The 17302-nt window shown below is 33.9% G+C and overlaps 1 protein-coding gene across 1 annotated transcript; it reads left to right on the top strand.

Moving 5' to 3' along the window:
• Positions 1–11287: 11287 nt before the first annotated feature.
• On the top strand, positions 11288–11998 carry LOC149555467 (chitinase 1-like). The gene is made up of 2 exons (XM_089829522.1): positions 11288–11329; positions 11510–11998. The coding sequence occupies exon 2, from the start codon at positions 11513–11515 to the stop codon at positions 11786–11788; it is 276 nt and encodes a 91-aa protein (XP_089685648.1). The 5' UTR covers positions 11288–11329; positions 11510–11512; the 3' UTR covers positions 11789–11998.
• The last annotated feature ends 5304 nt before the right edge of the window (positions 11999–17302 follow it).

Here is a 17302-nt window from a genome sequence, read left to right as displayed (position 1 = left end):
ATCCTTCTTGATTGAATCTATCTTTGCAACTCCATAAGGATATTTTTCTTATCCTTCCAATTCGCTTCCTTTAAGAATCCTCATATCTTCACACACACTTGTTTTTCTTCAATCCCACAAATTGAAATTATATTTATATTTTCTACATTATCAAGTTGGCTTGAATACAACTTTAAAAAAATTATATTCATATCCTAAGTTGGATAAAACCATCAAGAAAAATCATTTAACTCAATATGCCAAGACAAGAAAATTCTTCATTAGTCAACCCTACTTGATAGATACTAAATAAAATAGATTTTACTTGATTAACCAAGTGAGCTCAGTTAACACTAGTTTTCATGCCAACTTTTCTTTGTCTCCTAAGTGAACTTGGTAGACACTGACTTCTACAAATTCTATTTGGTAACATAGTGTGGTTGGTTAACACTTGTTACAATACATTTATGGTGGATTATTCTATGACTTTTGTTATTTTTGTTATTTATGGAGCTTTTATTATAATTTATGTTTTTTAAAATAGTGGTTTGAATCTAAAAATGTTTTTGTATGATATAGATTATTGGATAGGACGTCAATAAAATATTTTATTGACATGAAAGTAATATTTATCGATCAGAAGAATAATAATGTGCATGAACATTATACATAGGAAGTATAATATGGTACATCAATAAGTATATGCTCATCAAATAATCAACGTAGGAAAATATACATAGTTTATTATGTAACAATAGTCTTCCTCCTACCCTAACTCTATTTAGGGTCTCCTTAGTTCTTTCTCCTAACCTAACATGGTTCCTCACTACCCTACTCTCCTTGAGATCCTATTTATAAGACCCTACTTCCCTCAACTAGTGAACGCTAATTAGATATAATAAAAACTCCATACATTCCTTCCTAGGGCTACAAATTCTTCTTGCTTCCACTTCACCAACTCCATAATCTACCCCAACATGATTAGAAATCACTCTATAAGTGATGTATACCTTTAAGAGAACCACTTTTTACATTGTAACCCTAATCAAGTTCAAAGAAACACAAAATTTGCTTCCCTAATAGGGATAAGAGCAATTAGGCCTACTTTTGAAGAAAACCCCTAATAACTGAAAAAGGTTCTTAATAAGGAGGAAAACTAAACTTTGATCCTAACACCCTTTTCAAAGACACAAAATATTTTCAAGCTCTATGGTTTCCAAACTGTCTGTACAATAAGACCTATAAATATGCCTAAAAGTAGAGTTTTAAGACTTTTCAAGCCTATTTAGCAAGATCTTCATTTTTCCCTCCAAAGAACTACCACAAACACTTCCCATTAAATTTTTTACTTCAAAACTCATGTATCTAACATTCTCCAAGATTTTATTGAAGTTATCAGTGTCCTCAATCCTCCTTACGACCTCAACAACTTACTATGATCCCTAGCCACACAACTCTGGCTCACCTAGGGAACCACCTCAAAAATGCCTTGCTTTCTTTCCAGGGCCCATAATTCACTATAAAATATGTATATGGAGTCACCTCCCTAATCCAAAAATCCCTTCAAGATACCATAGTAGGAAGAGGACCTATGACCCTATCTTCACTAGTTACCTGATTGAGGAAACCAGACTGACAAAACCCCAAAGAATTTATAAAATGAACAAGAAGCCTACAAAATCACAATCTAACACCACATGAATTCTTAAAATTATCTAAATTAACACTTCCATAAGCTATAGTCCTTATTTCAAACTACTAAAAATCCAAAAGTTTTGAAAAACAAAAAATATGATCGTTCTTGTTGTGATCCAGTTTGTACACACACCTTAATAATTAAGCCAACCCTTTCATCAAGTTGAGAATAGCCTTAAATATTTGACCAAGGATCAATACCAATAGTTTCAAATAGTTATGAAATTTATTTCTTGAAGTTTCTCTCATGCAAAAAAATGTGGTCAATGTTGTCAATGACAACAATATTGCCAAATTTTTGACAACTTTTATGACTTTTAGAATTTGCTATCCAAGATTGAACCTAAGGTCATTAATCTTCACCAAATTCCTATATAAGATCTTAAAAAATTAGAAAATTCTTTCAAGTCCCTTGGTTGGCCAACTTACCACTAAGATCACAAACATACCCTTTTTAACCTAATGTGGGCATACTTGTAACTAAGGAAACTAAGGCCTACTAACACACCTCAACTTAGGACTAGGCTAGTCCCCTTATTACAATAGTGGTGATGCTAGGACCACTAAAAGAAAAAAAAAAAACTTAGGAACCATAGGTCATTCAAGAGCTCTACCTAGGTTCTCCTAGACCATACTCCCCCACAAAGGAAAACTATGTCACTATCATGGACAATAGGTCTTTTGAGATACCTACCTTGTTGAAGTATTCCTCTACAACCCATGCTGCCTCTAAATCTATTTTTTTCCTCCACTTGATGAGGTGTTCCATATACACCTTATGCCTATTAGTTTTCCTGGCTCTAGAATCCAAGACCTTCCTACCTTCTAACTTGGTTGGGGAAGGCACCCTAGAAGGATCCATATTGCTACTAACTCCCTAAATATTTTGAGAAATCTTAGGAAATGGACCTTTGAATTTGGTCAAGTCATGGACATTGAAGACAAGAGAAATGCCCAAACCTTATGGAAAATAAACCTTCTATGGATGGGCTCCATATTTTGTAATGACTTGGCATGGTCTCACTAATTTCATATGTAGTTTGGTTGGGGCACCTTTCTATAACCTGAAACTATTCAAATAAACCATGACATAATCACCTATGGAAAAATGAAGGTCTCTTCTCTTCTCATCTACCTTGGCATTCAGATTTGTGAGCTATCTTGGATAGTATTTTTCACCTTCTCCTATATTTCTTTGATAGTTTGAGCAAAGTCCTCACCATGAACACTCCTATACTCCATGCCTCTAAGATATCCTAGTTCATATACACCCCTTGGATGAATCCCATACACAATCTCAAATGGCCTTTTGCTTGTGTTTTTGTTCTTACTATCATTATAAGCATATTCTTCTTAAGGAATGATAACATCCCATGTATTCCCATATTCCTTAGTTAGGAACCTTAATAAATTACACAAAACTCTATTAACCACCTCAATTTGGACATCTATTTGAGGATGGTAGGCAGAACCAAATTAAATATTTGTACCAAGTCTTCTGCAGAAGGTCTTCCAAAAATGGCTCATGAACTTCACATCTCTATCTAAAACAATACTCAATGGAAATCCATGAATCCTTAAAACCTCCTTAAAGAAAAAGTGTGCAATGTGGCTAGCATCATTGGTAGTCTTGCATGGTATGAAATGCCCCATTTTACTAAATCTATCAACCACTACATAAATAATGTCACATCTTCTTAGTTGGTTCAAGTGCTTCCTTGACTTCTTCTTCCTCGACACCTTCTACATTTTCTCCTTGATCTTGTCCCTATCCTTGTGGGAGTTCCAATGGGGCATGGACTTGTTCATTCTCTTCATCCTCTTCATCATCATCTTCTTCTTCTCCCCCTTCACCAAATCTCTCCTTCAACTTCTTGGCTAGTTTTTTCTTTCTCCTTAACACAGAAGTTGTTTAAAAGTTAATTGTAATCCTTGAGTTGGCTTCCTCATAGTTTCCAAATGAAGTTTAACTTTTATCAATGTCTTCTATCAGTAGAGCTATAATAGTTACAAATGTCTCATCCACATTAATCTCATATGGCAAGGGCTTAGGCCATCTAACCCTAGGAATAGTTGCCTACACAAATGTATAATTTACATCTATTGAGAAGAAAACATCATTGTAATGTTTCTCCACTAGTGACATAGGAATCCTTACCTTTCCTTCATGGATTTCTTCAAATCCTCAAATAGATAGTCATAATTGAATCAAAAATTTCTCAAGTTTCTCTATCAACTCTGCAATCTAAAGTGTAACTATCCTATTTGATTTTGAAACCACTTTACCAAATGTGGGACAAGTGTTCTGCACATAGAAGAATATGCATAAAAGTAGAGAACCAAACATGAAATATGCACTCATTTTTTTCCTTATGGCCTCCAATTTTTCATATAGCTGCTGAGGTTATAACTCAACAAGATCATAGCTATGATCTCTTTTTACTATCTTTTATCCCAAGTCCACTACCATACATGATACACTATTCAATCTGCTACACTAAAAGAACTTATGTTCTATGACTCTTACTACAAAGGAAAATAAGGGGTTTGAGATAGAATCTATAGAAATCCCTCTCTTATTCCATACTGCACCTGTATTTTTCTCAGTTATCTAGTTTGCATCACTTGGCATGATCTTAGGTCAATCTAGGGTAGGATACCAAGACACTTGATTCACGAGCCTTTTGGTGATCTTAATTGGTCTATTTTCCAATCATATAAAGCCATCATGTATTTGAATGAGTACAATATTTATCCATTCTTTCTTGAATACATTAGGGATATCTAGGGCATGTGACAACCCTTTCTTTTCTACAATTTTGTTCTCTTCCCTTAAGACTCCATTCTCACAAAGTTTACTGTACTTATCTCTATGCATCTTATACTTCCAACCTTACAAGTATAGAAACACCTCACATCTTGAATCATTAGAAATTTTGGTGATATCATGGATAACACACCAAACGAGTCTCCTTTATATGCCATCTCAGGTATTTCTTGGAAAGGTAATTGTCTCACATCATTATTAATTAACTGAACATTAAACACTTCCTTTCCTTCCTAAAATTTGCAGAAGAGGTAGCTGCCATATTTCCTACTTAGGGTTTACAAAAAACCAAACAAGAAAAAAAGACATTTGATAAATACCTTGCAATTTGATGAATTTTGTCAAGTTGTAGTTGAATTCAATTCACATATGCAAAACTCCTATTTCAATTCACCTTTGTGATCTTTGTGCTCTGTTTGACTGGTTGGTGAATACAAATGAGTTGAGAAATGACTATATAACCCTTAAAATTCTATAATAAATTCTTAATTTTTACACAACTATAAACTCAACTATCATAAGGTTTTCAACTCACTTGGCTTACACATGATTTTCACTATGCTCATTGTATATAGAAAGCTCGGTGAATGCTAACATGACTCCTTCACTTGGAAACAACTAAAAGTTTCCATGCTTGACAACAACATAGAAATCAAAAAAACTAAAGATTTTTTCTATGTTTATAATTACTACATTGCATCTCAATTCATGCATATATTATCTTTTCAGATCATAGAATCTTAGAACTGATGCATAATGTAACTTTGAGATATTAGTACGTCACATACCATTTGATTACCTAGTTGAAGGTGATGTGATCACCTAATTCATTTGATAAAGTGACCTCATCTTGACTTGATGTATTGCAATCTTCTATTTTCTTCCATGCCTTGTTCATCTAAAATTTTACCTTTTCAACATCAATCTTCTCTTTTCCCTAATTTGATTTATTGTTGGGTGGCGGTGACCTTGTTAGACAATTTTTGCTGATATGACCAATCTTCAAACAACTAAAGCATGTAGCATTGCTCAACCATCTACTGTAATCAGTTGTGAAATGTGTTATTATGCAATTCTTAGGAGCATGTCCATACTCTTGAAAATAGTGACAACTATATCTTGTATTATAATCCCAATTGTTAGAGTTTTCATTGTTGTTTACCTTGGCTTATTTGTTTGATGATTACTTAGCCTTGGATCTGCACTCATATGTTGTGTCTGTACTTCTAAAAATTATAGTAGCATCCTTCAAATCTTGGAGTGTCCATGGTCTTGGTCTTGCATTCATGTGCATGATGTCCTTTCATGTTGTAGTTGTAATAGTTTCCTCTATATTTTTTCTTAGGGCTTTGGTTGATAGTTTTACTCTTGCAGACATTTTCTATATGACCTAGCTTTCCATAATGATGAAAAGTGTGTTTGTTGTTCTTACCTTTGTTTCTCCTTTTTTCAACACTTCTAGATGACTCTCCTTCTTTAGTAGTAGTGTAACCCAATCTAGTAGCATCATTGATAGGTCTTGGTGTTTCCATCAATTTCTCAAAATATTTTATGACTTCATTAGGCTTGATTAGATTTTCACTTTCAGCTCTCAATTTATTCTACAATAGGTCATTTTGTGACTTAAAATTTTTGATCTCAATATCCTTTCCATTCAATTTATTATTAATATTCATCAATTGATTCATCGTGTCCAATTTCATGTTGGCTATCCTTTGCATGTCTGATGTTTTCTCTTCAAGTTTGTTAGATAATACCTTTTTCTCTTCTTCAATGATGACTTATTTTATCCTTGGCTTTCTTTTTATTTTTAGTCATCTCACATAGTAATACCAATTGCATCTCTTTCTATCTTTAGGGCTCCACTCTTTTGCATTAGATCTATAACTATTGCATCAAACTCTTTAGAGTTTCCTTCTGCAAATAATCCAATATGTCAATCTCTTTGTATAGTGTGTCATTCAGTTACATGACCAAATATTTTCTTTTCTTCAATGACTTTTGTAACACTTCTATTGCTTCACTCAACTGATATAGGATAAGGTGTATTTCAATCTTCTAATTTTCAGTGTTCTCTTTCGATAAGTAAACTTCCATCTTCAAGATATTTCCTCTCAAGCTATCAAGCTATCCTTCAAGAGAACCATCACTCTCATACCAATTGTTGGAATTAATTAATGGAAAAGGGAATTCTAAGAGGGGGTGGGGAGGGGTGAATCAACACTTCAAAACTTTAACCAAAATATGATCACCACACATCCATCTAAAAATAAAATATGTAAATTGAAATAATTATCCATGCATTTCATACATAAGAAAAAGTAAATAACATTTGACACAAGATATTGGTTACCTAGAAACCATCCAAAGAGAAGGTAAAACTAGGGTGGCAATGACACCTACAAATCTTCACTAGTACAGTTGTAAAGTGTATCCAATTAAGGTTACAATTATTTGATCATAATCTATGATCTATCCTATGAGGGATCTACCTTGTCAAAGGCTAGAATGACTATTAGATCTCACCTTGTTAGAGGATTTTAAATCACAATAAAGTATCTACTCATTTAAGTTATTTTACAAAAGCCTCTTAGAACTTCTAGCTTGTTAAGGCTACTGTCTAAGGAGATTCTCTCTGCATCACCTATTATAATGATTCAACACCATGATCCTTCAATTAGCACATCACTACTAGATGTCAAATCTTCTCTTTCTTGATGTGTACATGATCCTCCTAATCAGATCTCTCTCTCTCTCTCTCTCTCTCTCTCTCTCTCTCTCTCTCTCTCTCTCTCTCTCTCTCTCTCTCTCTCTCTCTCTCTCTCTCTCTCTCTGTGTGTGTGTGTGTGTGTGTGTTATGTTCTCTCTAACTAATTAAAAAATTCATCCATCTATCTCAACTTCCTTAGTCACCATGAATGCCCTCTCTTCACTTAGCATTTGTCTCCTTCACTTATTCGCACATACACTTTGACACAAAAACCTTTTTAGGGTTTACCTCCTTAAGTAGACATAGGTAGACTAGGGTTAGATTAGAACCAATGACTATGGTTGATCCATATTGCCACTTAGAACATCCCTTTTTTTTATTGGTTCCATGTCATGCATAGGGATTCATAATATACATCCATCCTTATCTTCTAGAATCGTAAAAAAATCATTAGGTCAGCACATAAATAGTTTACATAGAAGTTTGTGCCATTACAAACAACTATGCAAAAAAATGTTTACTTCGCACCTAAAGTCTCTGGTGATTGGCACTCACTATATCTTCAATGTTGTAGCTTGGCTTTTGAATGGATCAGCGTCCACTATTTACTTGATAGTTATATCATTAAGAATGTATGTGTTTTCTTGGCACTTGAATGAATCAGCACATATTATCGGCTTGACACATACTATTCTCGACACTAACTATGTATAGATTGCTTGACATGAACTATCTAACAACTTATACTCAACTTACTCTTTGTAGTCGGTGCACACTATAATTCTCCAAGAAAGTGACTTAAGTGTTTTGTCATTCCCTTGTCAAAACCAAAATGAGATCAACGTTAAATGCATCTATGATCTCCTCTTTCTCTTCCATTTAAATTATGATCCATACTAATTAATTGTAGTGTCTCCTTTGTATCTTTTTAATTTGATAAAATTTTTACATCACTAAATTATAATAGTTTAACATTTTCTATTTTAAATGGTAGTCTTCAAAAAATGGTAAGCCAATTATATATTTTCTTTATTTCTATAGCTATGTACCAACTATAACAATGGACCCAATTACATAGTGAAAAATATCATCATCTAATTAATTACTTCTTTTTCTTAGATTCAATGCATCTAGTTAGCCAATACTCATTCTACTCATCATTATCCTTAGGTGAAACAACAAAATACACATACCTTAGAAAAAAAATTAAGTACTTGTACAAATAAAAATTGTTATAATTTTTAATTGAAATACATTAATAAATTCTATGACAAACATAAATAGTATAATTTATTTTTAAAAGAAATTGAACTCAATTACCAAGTTATATGAGGTCTAGAACATGATCATACTGTTTAGATGAGAATGCATAATCTAAGTCTTCATTTCTTGTATTATCTTCAAGTTGTGTTTTACTAGGTGTTAAGAATGTATGTTTTTGTTCTTCAACCCATTGGATACTCTTACATTATTCTAATTAACATAAGTAAAAAATTGATTAAAACATGCAAGATTCCTAAATAATATATAGTGCAAGTGTTACAAACAATTTTTTAAAATAAATTCTATTTACCCAACTTGTTGATTGTATCACATCATTCCATAATTACACTTGAATTTTTGAATTTTATCTTTTTCCTAAAAATTGAGTTACTCTCTACAAATGGATATTTTAACACATGTACTAATACCATCATGTTCTCATTTTCATTGTATACATACGTACACACACACACACACACACACACACACACACACACACACACACACACACACACACACACACACACACACACACACACACGTAGTTGTCTCTTCTTTATATATTTATGTTTTGCATCCCCACTCTCTCCCTCCAACTCTCCCTCTCCTCTCAATATTCTAGGTAAGTCGTAAAAATATTTTGTTATAGAGGAAATGTGTTTTGACTAAACTTTGCAAGATTTGGGGGTAGCTAAACTTTGCATTTTGACTAAGAATACATTTTTTTGCACTCAATTATTCATGAACAAGTGGATTGTGTATGTCATAGAGATCAAAATATTTTACTAACAAAAGAGGATGATTACTCAAGTTGGCATTAGCTACTAATGACTTAGCTCAACCAACACACTCGAAGTGTTGATTGTGATGAGGTGCCTGATGTGGGCATAGTAGTAAGTGTCCTCTCTTTGGACCCTCTTAACTTCTTCCATTCCCCATTAAAAATGAACATTTTTGTTATGCAACGCAAATCTAACTTTGAAATTTGTTCCCATCATATGCAGGTTGCAATAAGATGGATTCCAACTTGACCAATATTTATTTGCATGCAAAATGGGCTCATTTTGGACCATTTAAACTATGTGTGGACATCCATCAGATGTTAATCAAACATGCTATATTATTTATATCAATAAGATGTTGGAGTTCATATTTCAAACATATACATTTTTTTGTAATGTCCTTGAGTTGACAATTTTATTAAAAATAGTCTTTTGAGTCAAAAGAAGGTGGAAAATGTTTAGAAGGGTCTATAGAATGGATAGGAGGAAGCCTCAATGTATTATTATTAAATGAAATCAAAGCATGGAATGATACAAGGATTGAAAAAGAGGTGTGAATTCACAATGTTTGAATTTAGAAGAAAAGTGAGATAAAATAGGGGTTGTTGTTGATGATACTTGATAATTAATGTGATTAGAAGATTTTTATTTAGTTATCTTGAGAAGTTGCATGTGCCAAGTTTATGTATGCTCAATAGTAGTAGTAAATTTGATATGTTTTATAAGATATTCTCTAGATAATTATCTAGAGCTCTATGATAGTATCATGGAAAGAAATATGCATATTATCTTGAATATTATCACAAATAGTAAGTTAATTATTGATAAATCATCTCATGATTTTAGATCTTGTTAACTGTTTGAAGGTTGATTTCAACTTCATCTAGTAGGATTATTCATCCAAAGTAGAAGCACAATATTGTTAAATTACTAATACAATCATGACAACTTATTCAAGTGGGAATGAGTAATTGATATTGTAGTTAAGTTTTTCTAAAAATGACCTCCATAATGAACATTATTGTGTGTTGTGGTGAATAAGAACATATGATGATTATTAAAATACTCAATGAACTTTGTCTAGTAATTTTATAACTAGTATTATTGTGTAAATTACATAAAATTATAAATACTATTTCAATGATTGTATGATATTTAGATTCTAGATTATATAATAATAATTATTATAATATAATTATAATTTTGAGTTCAAATTGTGTTGGTAAGTCTAAACGCCTTGGCCCACTATGGAAAATATCTTGTCTAGAAAAGGCTAAATGCCTTGGCCCACTATGGAAAATATCTTGTCTAGATAAGGCTAAATGCCTTCAGTCCAAATAAGGAAAATATCTTGTCTAGATAAGGCTAAATGCCTTCAGTCCAAATAAGGAAAACATATTGTCTCGATAAGGCTAAACGCCTTCAGTCCCAATAAGGAAAATATCTTGTCTCGATAAAGCGAAACCGAACTCCATTACTCAATCCGATGTGGGACAATGAAGAGTTAGGAAACCACCCAGCAGCCGTTTAACTTCCTTCATTTATAATTTATAGTTTCTTATTCGTAAGTCAAAATTTTTTGGTTTTTTTTTCTACATTTACTGATTATAGAAGTCTTTCCAGATGGTATAAAAATGTCATTTTAAAATGTTGTCTAATATCTTCCAATAATACCCACTATTATAATACTTTTTAGACAAGTTGTGTAATCAATAATCAAGAAAACTAAAAGATGTAAACACTTTAGTATTAGTGATGATTTGTTTAGGTATATTTGTGTGTAAGTATTGAGGTTTTTTAGGGCCGTAAATCGGAAGCGGAGAAACAAATAGACGTAGAATGCTCCATTTCCCAACCAGGAGTGAATAAGCTGTGGTTGAGTTATGCAAAACAAATTTCATCCACACAATACAGGCCCTCAGCATTCAATTTATAGATAAATGCAAAATAAATGTTGCAAAGACTGTAGATTGTTCACTCTTTTCTAAGAATTCTCATTATAAATAGATCCCATGCTCATTACTCTTTTTCATTGCCAATCCAGCATATAGCACCAAGCAAGCAGCATTGTTTGTATATTTCTATTTGGCTTATGCTCTTGCATAGTTTTGTTGTTTTTGTATGTTATAGATATAGATCATTGCGCAGGATTTTTCTCTTATTTTAGTTTTTATACTTCGACTAGCAGTATTGCTAACTATTCACTGTGCCCTCATATTTGAGAATTTTAGTTTATTGTTGTTGTGAATGCAGAATATGGGTCAGTACAAATCAACCGTGGCAACCTTACTGGTAATAGTGTTTCTGGGATGCAATATTGGTCTTCCCATGGTGATGGGGGATCCAACATGCAGTCCAAAGGGGAACTTCTTCTGCAACAGTGGGAGATGCTGCAGCATCTATAACTGGTGTGGGACTGGTGCAGCTTACTGTGCCAAAGGAAATTGCCTTGCTCAGTGCTCGCCAGGTGTTACTGCAGTTACCACTTACTCTCTCACTGGGAAAAACCTCACTTCAAATCACAAAAATTAGGGTTTACGCTCTATCGATATATGTATCCATTATATATACATATAAGATGATGAATAGCTTTTGGCATAGCTAAAATGTGCCATGCATGCATCTCAGTGCTCAATGAAGCGACCTCAGATGCTAAATAAGTACTTCCAGTCATGGGTACCCCTTTTATCTACAGTTTCTATTTAACGCCAATAGTAATAATAATATATAATCAGTTGCACATCGTCTGGATTGTTTCATTTCTTCATTGTTTGATAATCTGTTAACCCAAAATATATGTGAATTATAAACAGAATTAGTTAGTTTAATTTGTCTAATCAACTTCCACAGCCCATAATTAAATTGTATGTTCTGGATAGAGGATTATGCTGCTTCAATTGTTTGGAACAATACGAGGTTTACAATATTAATTTTTTAGAGTTTAACAGTAACTAGGGTAACGTTGGAGTGCTGAAATGAAAACACAAAGCATATTAAACATGGTTTGATTACATCTCGCTAACTGGTCATGCATGGACTAGTCAAGGGGGGGATCTGGTTGATGTTGGAATTACTTCAAGACCGTTTCAATCAAATTCCACAATAATCTATTTACTACACAACTGGTCTGTTATAGATCCAAATTGCATCTATGAGGGCCATTCAAATTCAATTTTACTCTGAGCTCAGTAGTTTGTTAAAAAAAAAATTTCAATTAAATGATTTACTATGCAAAAAACAATAAATAATTCTAACGTGCTCAACTTTATGTAGTGAGTAAGTTTGACTCTAAAAACTAATAGTTGAATCTGAATAGAAATATTACAATTTTACTTTGCATAAAAATTTTAATTATTGTATTTGTCACAGGCAATATACTATTGCAATGACTAGTGAATAATGTTTTTTATTTCAACCAATCACTATTTTAATTTTGACTTTTCCTTTTTTATTTTTCTACGATTTTTAATTTCTAAAATCTGAAAAAAAAATTATTCAATTTGATTGGCTCAACATTCAATTTTAATCTGAGCTCAGTAGTTTTTTAAAAGAAAATTCTCAATTAAATGATTTACTATGCAAAAAACAATAAATAATTCTAACGTGCTCAACTTTATGTAGTGAGTAAGTTTAAGTCTAAAAACTAATAGTTGAATCTGAATAGAAATATTACAATTTTACTTTTTTAATCTGAGCTTAGTAGTTTGCTAAAAGAAAATTCTCAATTAAATGATTTACTATGCAAAAAACAATAAATAATTCTAACGTGCTCAACTTTATGTAGTGAGTAAGTTTGACTCTAAAAACTAATAGTTGAATCTGAATAGAAATATTACAATTTTACTTTGCATAAAAATTTTAATTATTGTATTTGTCACAGGCAATATACTATTGCAATGACTAGTGAATAATGTATTTTATTTCAACCAATCACTATTTTAATTTTGATTTTTCCTTTTTTATTTTTTTATATTTTTAATTTCTAAAATCTGAAAAATAAATTATTCAATTTGATTGGCTCAACATTTAGGGTCTTATAGGAGCAGATTTCTAGGAAGATAGTAACATTATAATATAATGAGTAGGAAATAATTTCCCCAGCAAGTCAATTTGTGTTATTACTATCAAAATTTAATTGTATAGATTTCTATTCAAACTCATTGACCCCTAATTGATGAATAGTGATTCAACATAGTGATATTGCCGATTTAACTATGTTGAATCACTATTCATGAAATATTGATCAATGGGTTCGACTAAAAAAAAAAGACAATTAAATCCTCATAGCAATATCACAAACTAAAATTATATTTATATTACAAATGAAAAATTATTTGTAATGATAATCAAATATATTTTAAAGTAGGGTTTCTTGCTTCATGTGAACTTTCAATTTTCTTGCATACAGCTCTTCGTCTAAGCTTTACTTTTGTAGTCTCCACATGTCACACTACATTTACTGTGGGAGCTTTTAGGCTAGGATATAATGGCTCCGGCCAGCGATAAACTAGTTGTTTCTAGTATTCATGTTGCTACTTTGGATTGCCATGGCACCGCTACAGAAAAAATGCCCTTGCAAGTTTGTTCCAGAGGTTTTAAGCAAGGTAATCCTTATATTATCCTTCCTTTGCAAGAATCTAATGATGCATGCGACTGGTTAGAGAAACATACCTTGATAGGTTATTTTGTGGGTAGGACTCCTCTTGAAGCTATGCTTCGAGAAAGGGTTAACAAGAGCTAGACTCCTCATGGAGTCTACCTTGGTGTTGTGCAAAACCTTACCAAAGGTTTTTTTTTATTTCCCTTCACTAACCCATTGCTAGCAGACGTCATCTTTAACAACAGACGTCGGTCAGTGCATTCATCTTTGCTTGTTTTTCAAAAATGGTCATGAGACTTCACAATTTGTGATGATAAAGAGCTTAGGGTTCCTATGTGGGTCGAGTTCCCAGGTTTACCCTTGCCATGCTAGCCTTTCATTGAGTCCATTGCCAAAACCTTTAGCAAAGTTGTCACAAAGGAGCCTGAGAAATTTTTTAATGCACACCCACAGAGATGCGTTTGCATCAAGGTTGATCTTTCGAAGACTTAAGCATTCTATGGAAATCCAGATTGGGGCTCAAACCTTCTCTAAGAAGGTGCTTTATTTGAACCTCCCCAACACCTCTTATAGGTGCCAATCTGTGGAACACAAGATTAGGGATTGCCCTTTGGCTATGCCTAGGGTTAAACCCACACCTAAAGAAGTGCCTCCCAAAATAGGCGAAGGGAAAAAAGAAGAATGGGTTACTGTTGGGTGCAATGGCAAGGTTACCTTGAACCCCTTGGCCCCCAAATAGTCTTATGCGATAGTTGCCATGGATCCTCCTATCCCTATAGGAGCGACAATTCTAGCCAGCATATGAATGCAAGAAACTTCCATAGCACCCAATTCAGGGGCTTTCATAGGTGTCAAACCCTACTGGTAGGCAAGGGATTAAGGTGGCATCCAAGGCTTCTACCTTGGTTGGGGTTTGTACCCCTCTTTCTACTTCTTCCATAGCACCACTAGTGACACGACATTCTCGCAGTCCTCCTGGATGTGCCAAGATACCAGAGGTGACATGGCAGGCTATTAGCCCAAAGGGTTTTCCTTTTGACTTCAACTAGGTTTCTACCTTCTTCCAAAATAGCTACTCCTCTCTTGAGGACGAGGATGATATGGAAGAATTTTCATGAATTTTCTTTCATGGAATGTTTGAGGTTTTATAGACCTCTTTAGAAAGTACTACATCTAGGATGACCGTCATAGACTTGGTAATTTAGATTTTCTCCATCTCCAAGAGGTTAAGAGCTTTGGTTTCATGCTCTCTTTTGCATGTTGCATCATTTGGAAAGATGGTGTTATGTTTTCCTCTTAGCACGAAGCTAGCTGAGGTGGTGTAGTTACTCTCTTGTCACCTTGTCTTCATTTTGCTATTATTTCGCATGGTTCTGACCCCACACATAGAATTATTTGTCTTTTAATTTCCATTAACAATCATTCTTTTGGAGTCATTAATGTTTATGCTTCCAATGATGTTGTGGAAAGATCCCAGATGTAGGCCTAGTTGGCTGACAATTTGCCTCTAGCTAGTTGGGTCATGTGTGGTGACTTGAATATGGTTGAAGTGGCCTCTGACAAAGATGACATTCTACCCTTTCATTGAATAGCTAGGGAAAGGGAAGCTTGGTACTACATGCACAATAAATTTGGCCTTTTTGATCCCAATATCAATTCCCTTTAGGATAGTGGGGTTTGGCACACTTGGTCCAACTTTTCGGCTAGCTCTGACCACATTTTAAAGCATCTCCATCATGCTATGATTACTGCACAACCTTTTTTCTCATTTTCTGCGCATTGAGAATTACTTGTCATTCCCCTGCTAGATGTGATGTTATCTGACCACTATCCCATTTATTTTGTCATTTCTTGGCAAACAGTTGTCTTGAATTTGAAGCCACATCCACATTCTCAAAAGGGATGGATTCAAACATGGAATGATGCCATTACAAAAACTGTTAGGTTTCTATGCATCTATGGACATTAGTTGGCACTTTTCAGAAAATGATCAAATGATGCCAACACTTTTGCTCTCAAAAAAGCCTCTGAGGCTCTCACCCTCAATCCCTTTGATGTGAATTTGCAAATTTGGCTTGCCAAGAATCACCATGACAAACAAGTTGCTAATAACTATGCCACTCGAGCAGCCCAAAACAAAGTCCATCTCCACTGGTTGGAGGTTGGTGATAAATCCTTGAAGGAGTTCTTTCAAGCTCTTGGAGCTTGTCACACCAATGTTGGGATTAAAAAGATCAAACAAGGATCTATTGTTCTTTCCAGACTCCCTGACATCCTGCAGGCATTTTTTCATCATAATGAGAATGTGTTTGCTTTGTAAGGGAATTCGGTTGCTCAAGAGGTTGCTCTCAAAAAATGTATCTTTGTTACTCCAAACTATCTACCAATTGAGCAATGTGCTTTTTGTGAGCAACTTCTTTCCCTCTGAGACCTTAAAGAGGTGGTCTACTCCATGGCTGATGAAAAATCCCCTAGGTGTGTTGGGTCTTCTTATGAATTTCATAAACACCTATGGAATCATATAGGTCCTAATCTGCACAAAGTTTATCTTGAAGCCTATCATTCTAAAAGCTTAGGAGCCATTATAAATAAAGGAAATATTGAATTCATACCTAAAATTGGTGATCCAGAGGATATTTGCAATTGGAGGCCCATTATCCTCCTAAATGTGTCTTAGAAGATTATTGCCAAGGCACTCTCTCTCAAAATTAGGCACATGTTGTCTTTAATTGTGTGGTCTGAGCAAATTGGCTTTATCAAGTTCAGATATATTCTTGACAACATTATTACTATCTGGGAAGGCATGGAATGGGCTCGTAAGTCCAATCAGAAGGCTATCTTTCTAAAGATAGATTTTGCTAAAGCCTATGATTGCATTGAATGACCCTTCATCTTGGGTATGCTCCAGGCTCTAGGTTTTGGTCCCAATTTCTTACAATCCATGGAGATGCTAATGCTTGCATTACCATCAATAATTCAAAATCAAAGGCTTTTGGGCTTTTTTGTTCAATTAGGGAAGGTTGCTCTTTGGCTCCAACACTTTATGTCCTTGCTGCTGAAGGTTTTGACTATTTGCTAGCTCATTCTGTGTCTTCTAGACTGGTTCATGACATTTCATTGCCTGAATCAACCTCCCAGTTAGTCAATGGTCACTTTGTGGATGATTCCTTTCTCACTCTTTTAGAGGATGAAGAAAATATCAATAATTCTTTAAGTTGCTGAGACACCTTTTGTCAAGCCTCTGGATCTGCCATTCAATGGCATAAAATGCTCTACTTCTGCCAGTCATTCTTGCTAGCTCCACCTTAGCTCTGCTAGTTTCATTGGAAATAGGTTATGTATGGGGAGATTTTCTACTTTCTTGGCATTCCTTTTACTTTCCATTCCTGTTCACTTAATTCATAAAGTGGGTATTCAGTCTGTTCAACCTTGGTGGCATGATTGGA

This window comes from Cupressus sempervirens, chromosome 5 (genome assembly GCF_028749045.1).
Source record: "Cupressus sempervirens isolate cs-2001-9-10 chromosome 5, ASM2874904v1, whole genome shotgun sequence".
Taxonomy (NCBI): Eukaryota; Viridiplantae; Streptophyta; class Pinopsida; order Cupressales; family Cupressaceae; genus Cupressus; species Cupressus sempervirens.
The sequence above is the reverse complement of the archived record's forward strand: the minus strand, read 5'-3'. Positions and strand labels throughout refer to the sequence as shown.

Excerpts from the sequence above, each read along its gene's own strand:
- LOC149555467 (XM_089829522.1), top strand. The coding sequence starts at position 11,513 with ATGGGTCAGTACAAATCAACCGTGGCAACCTTACTGGTAATAGTGTTT.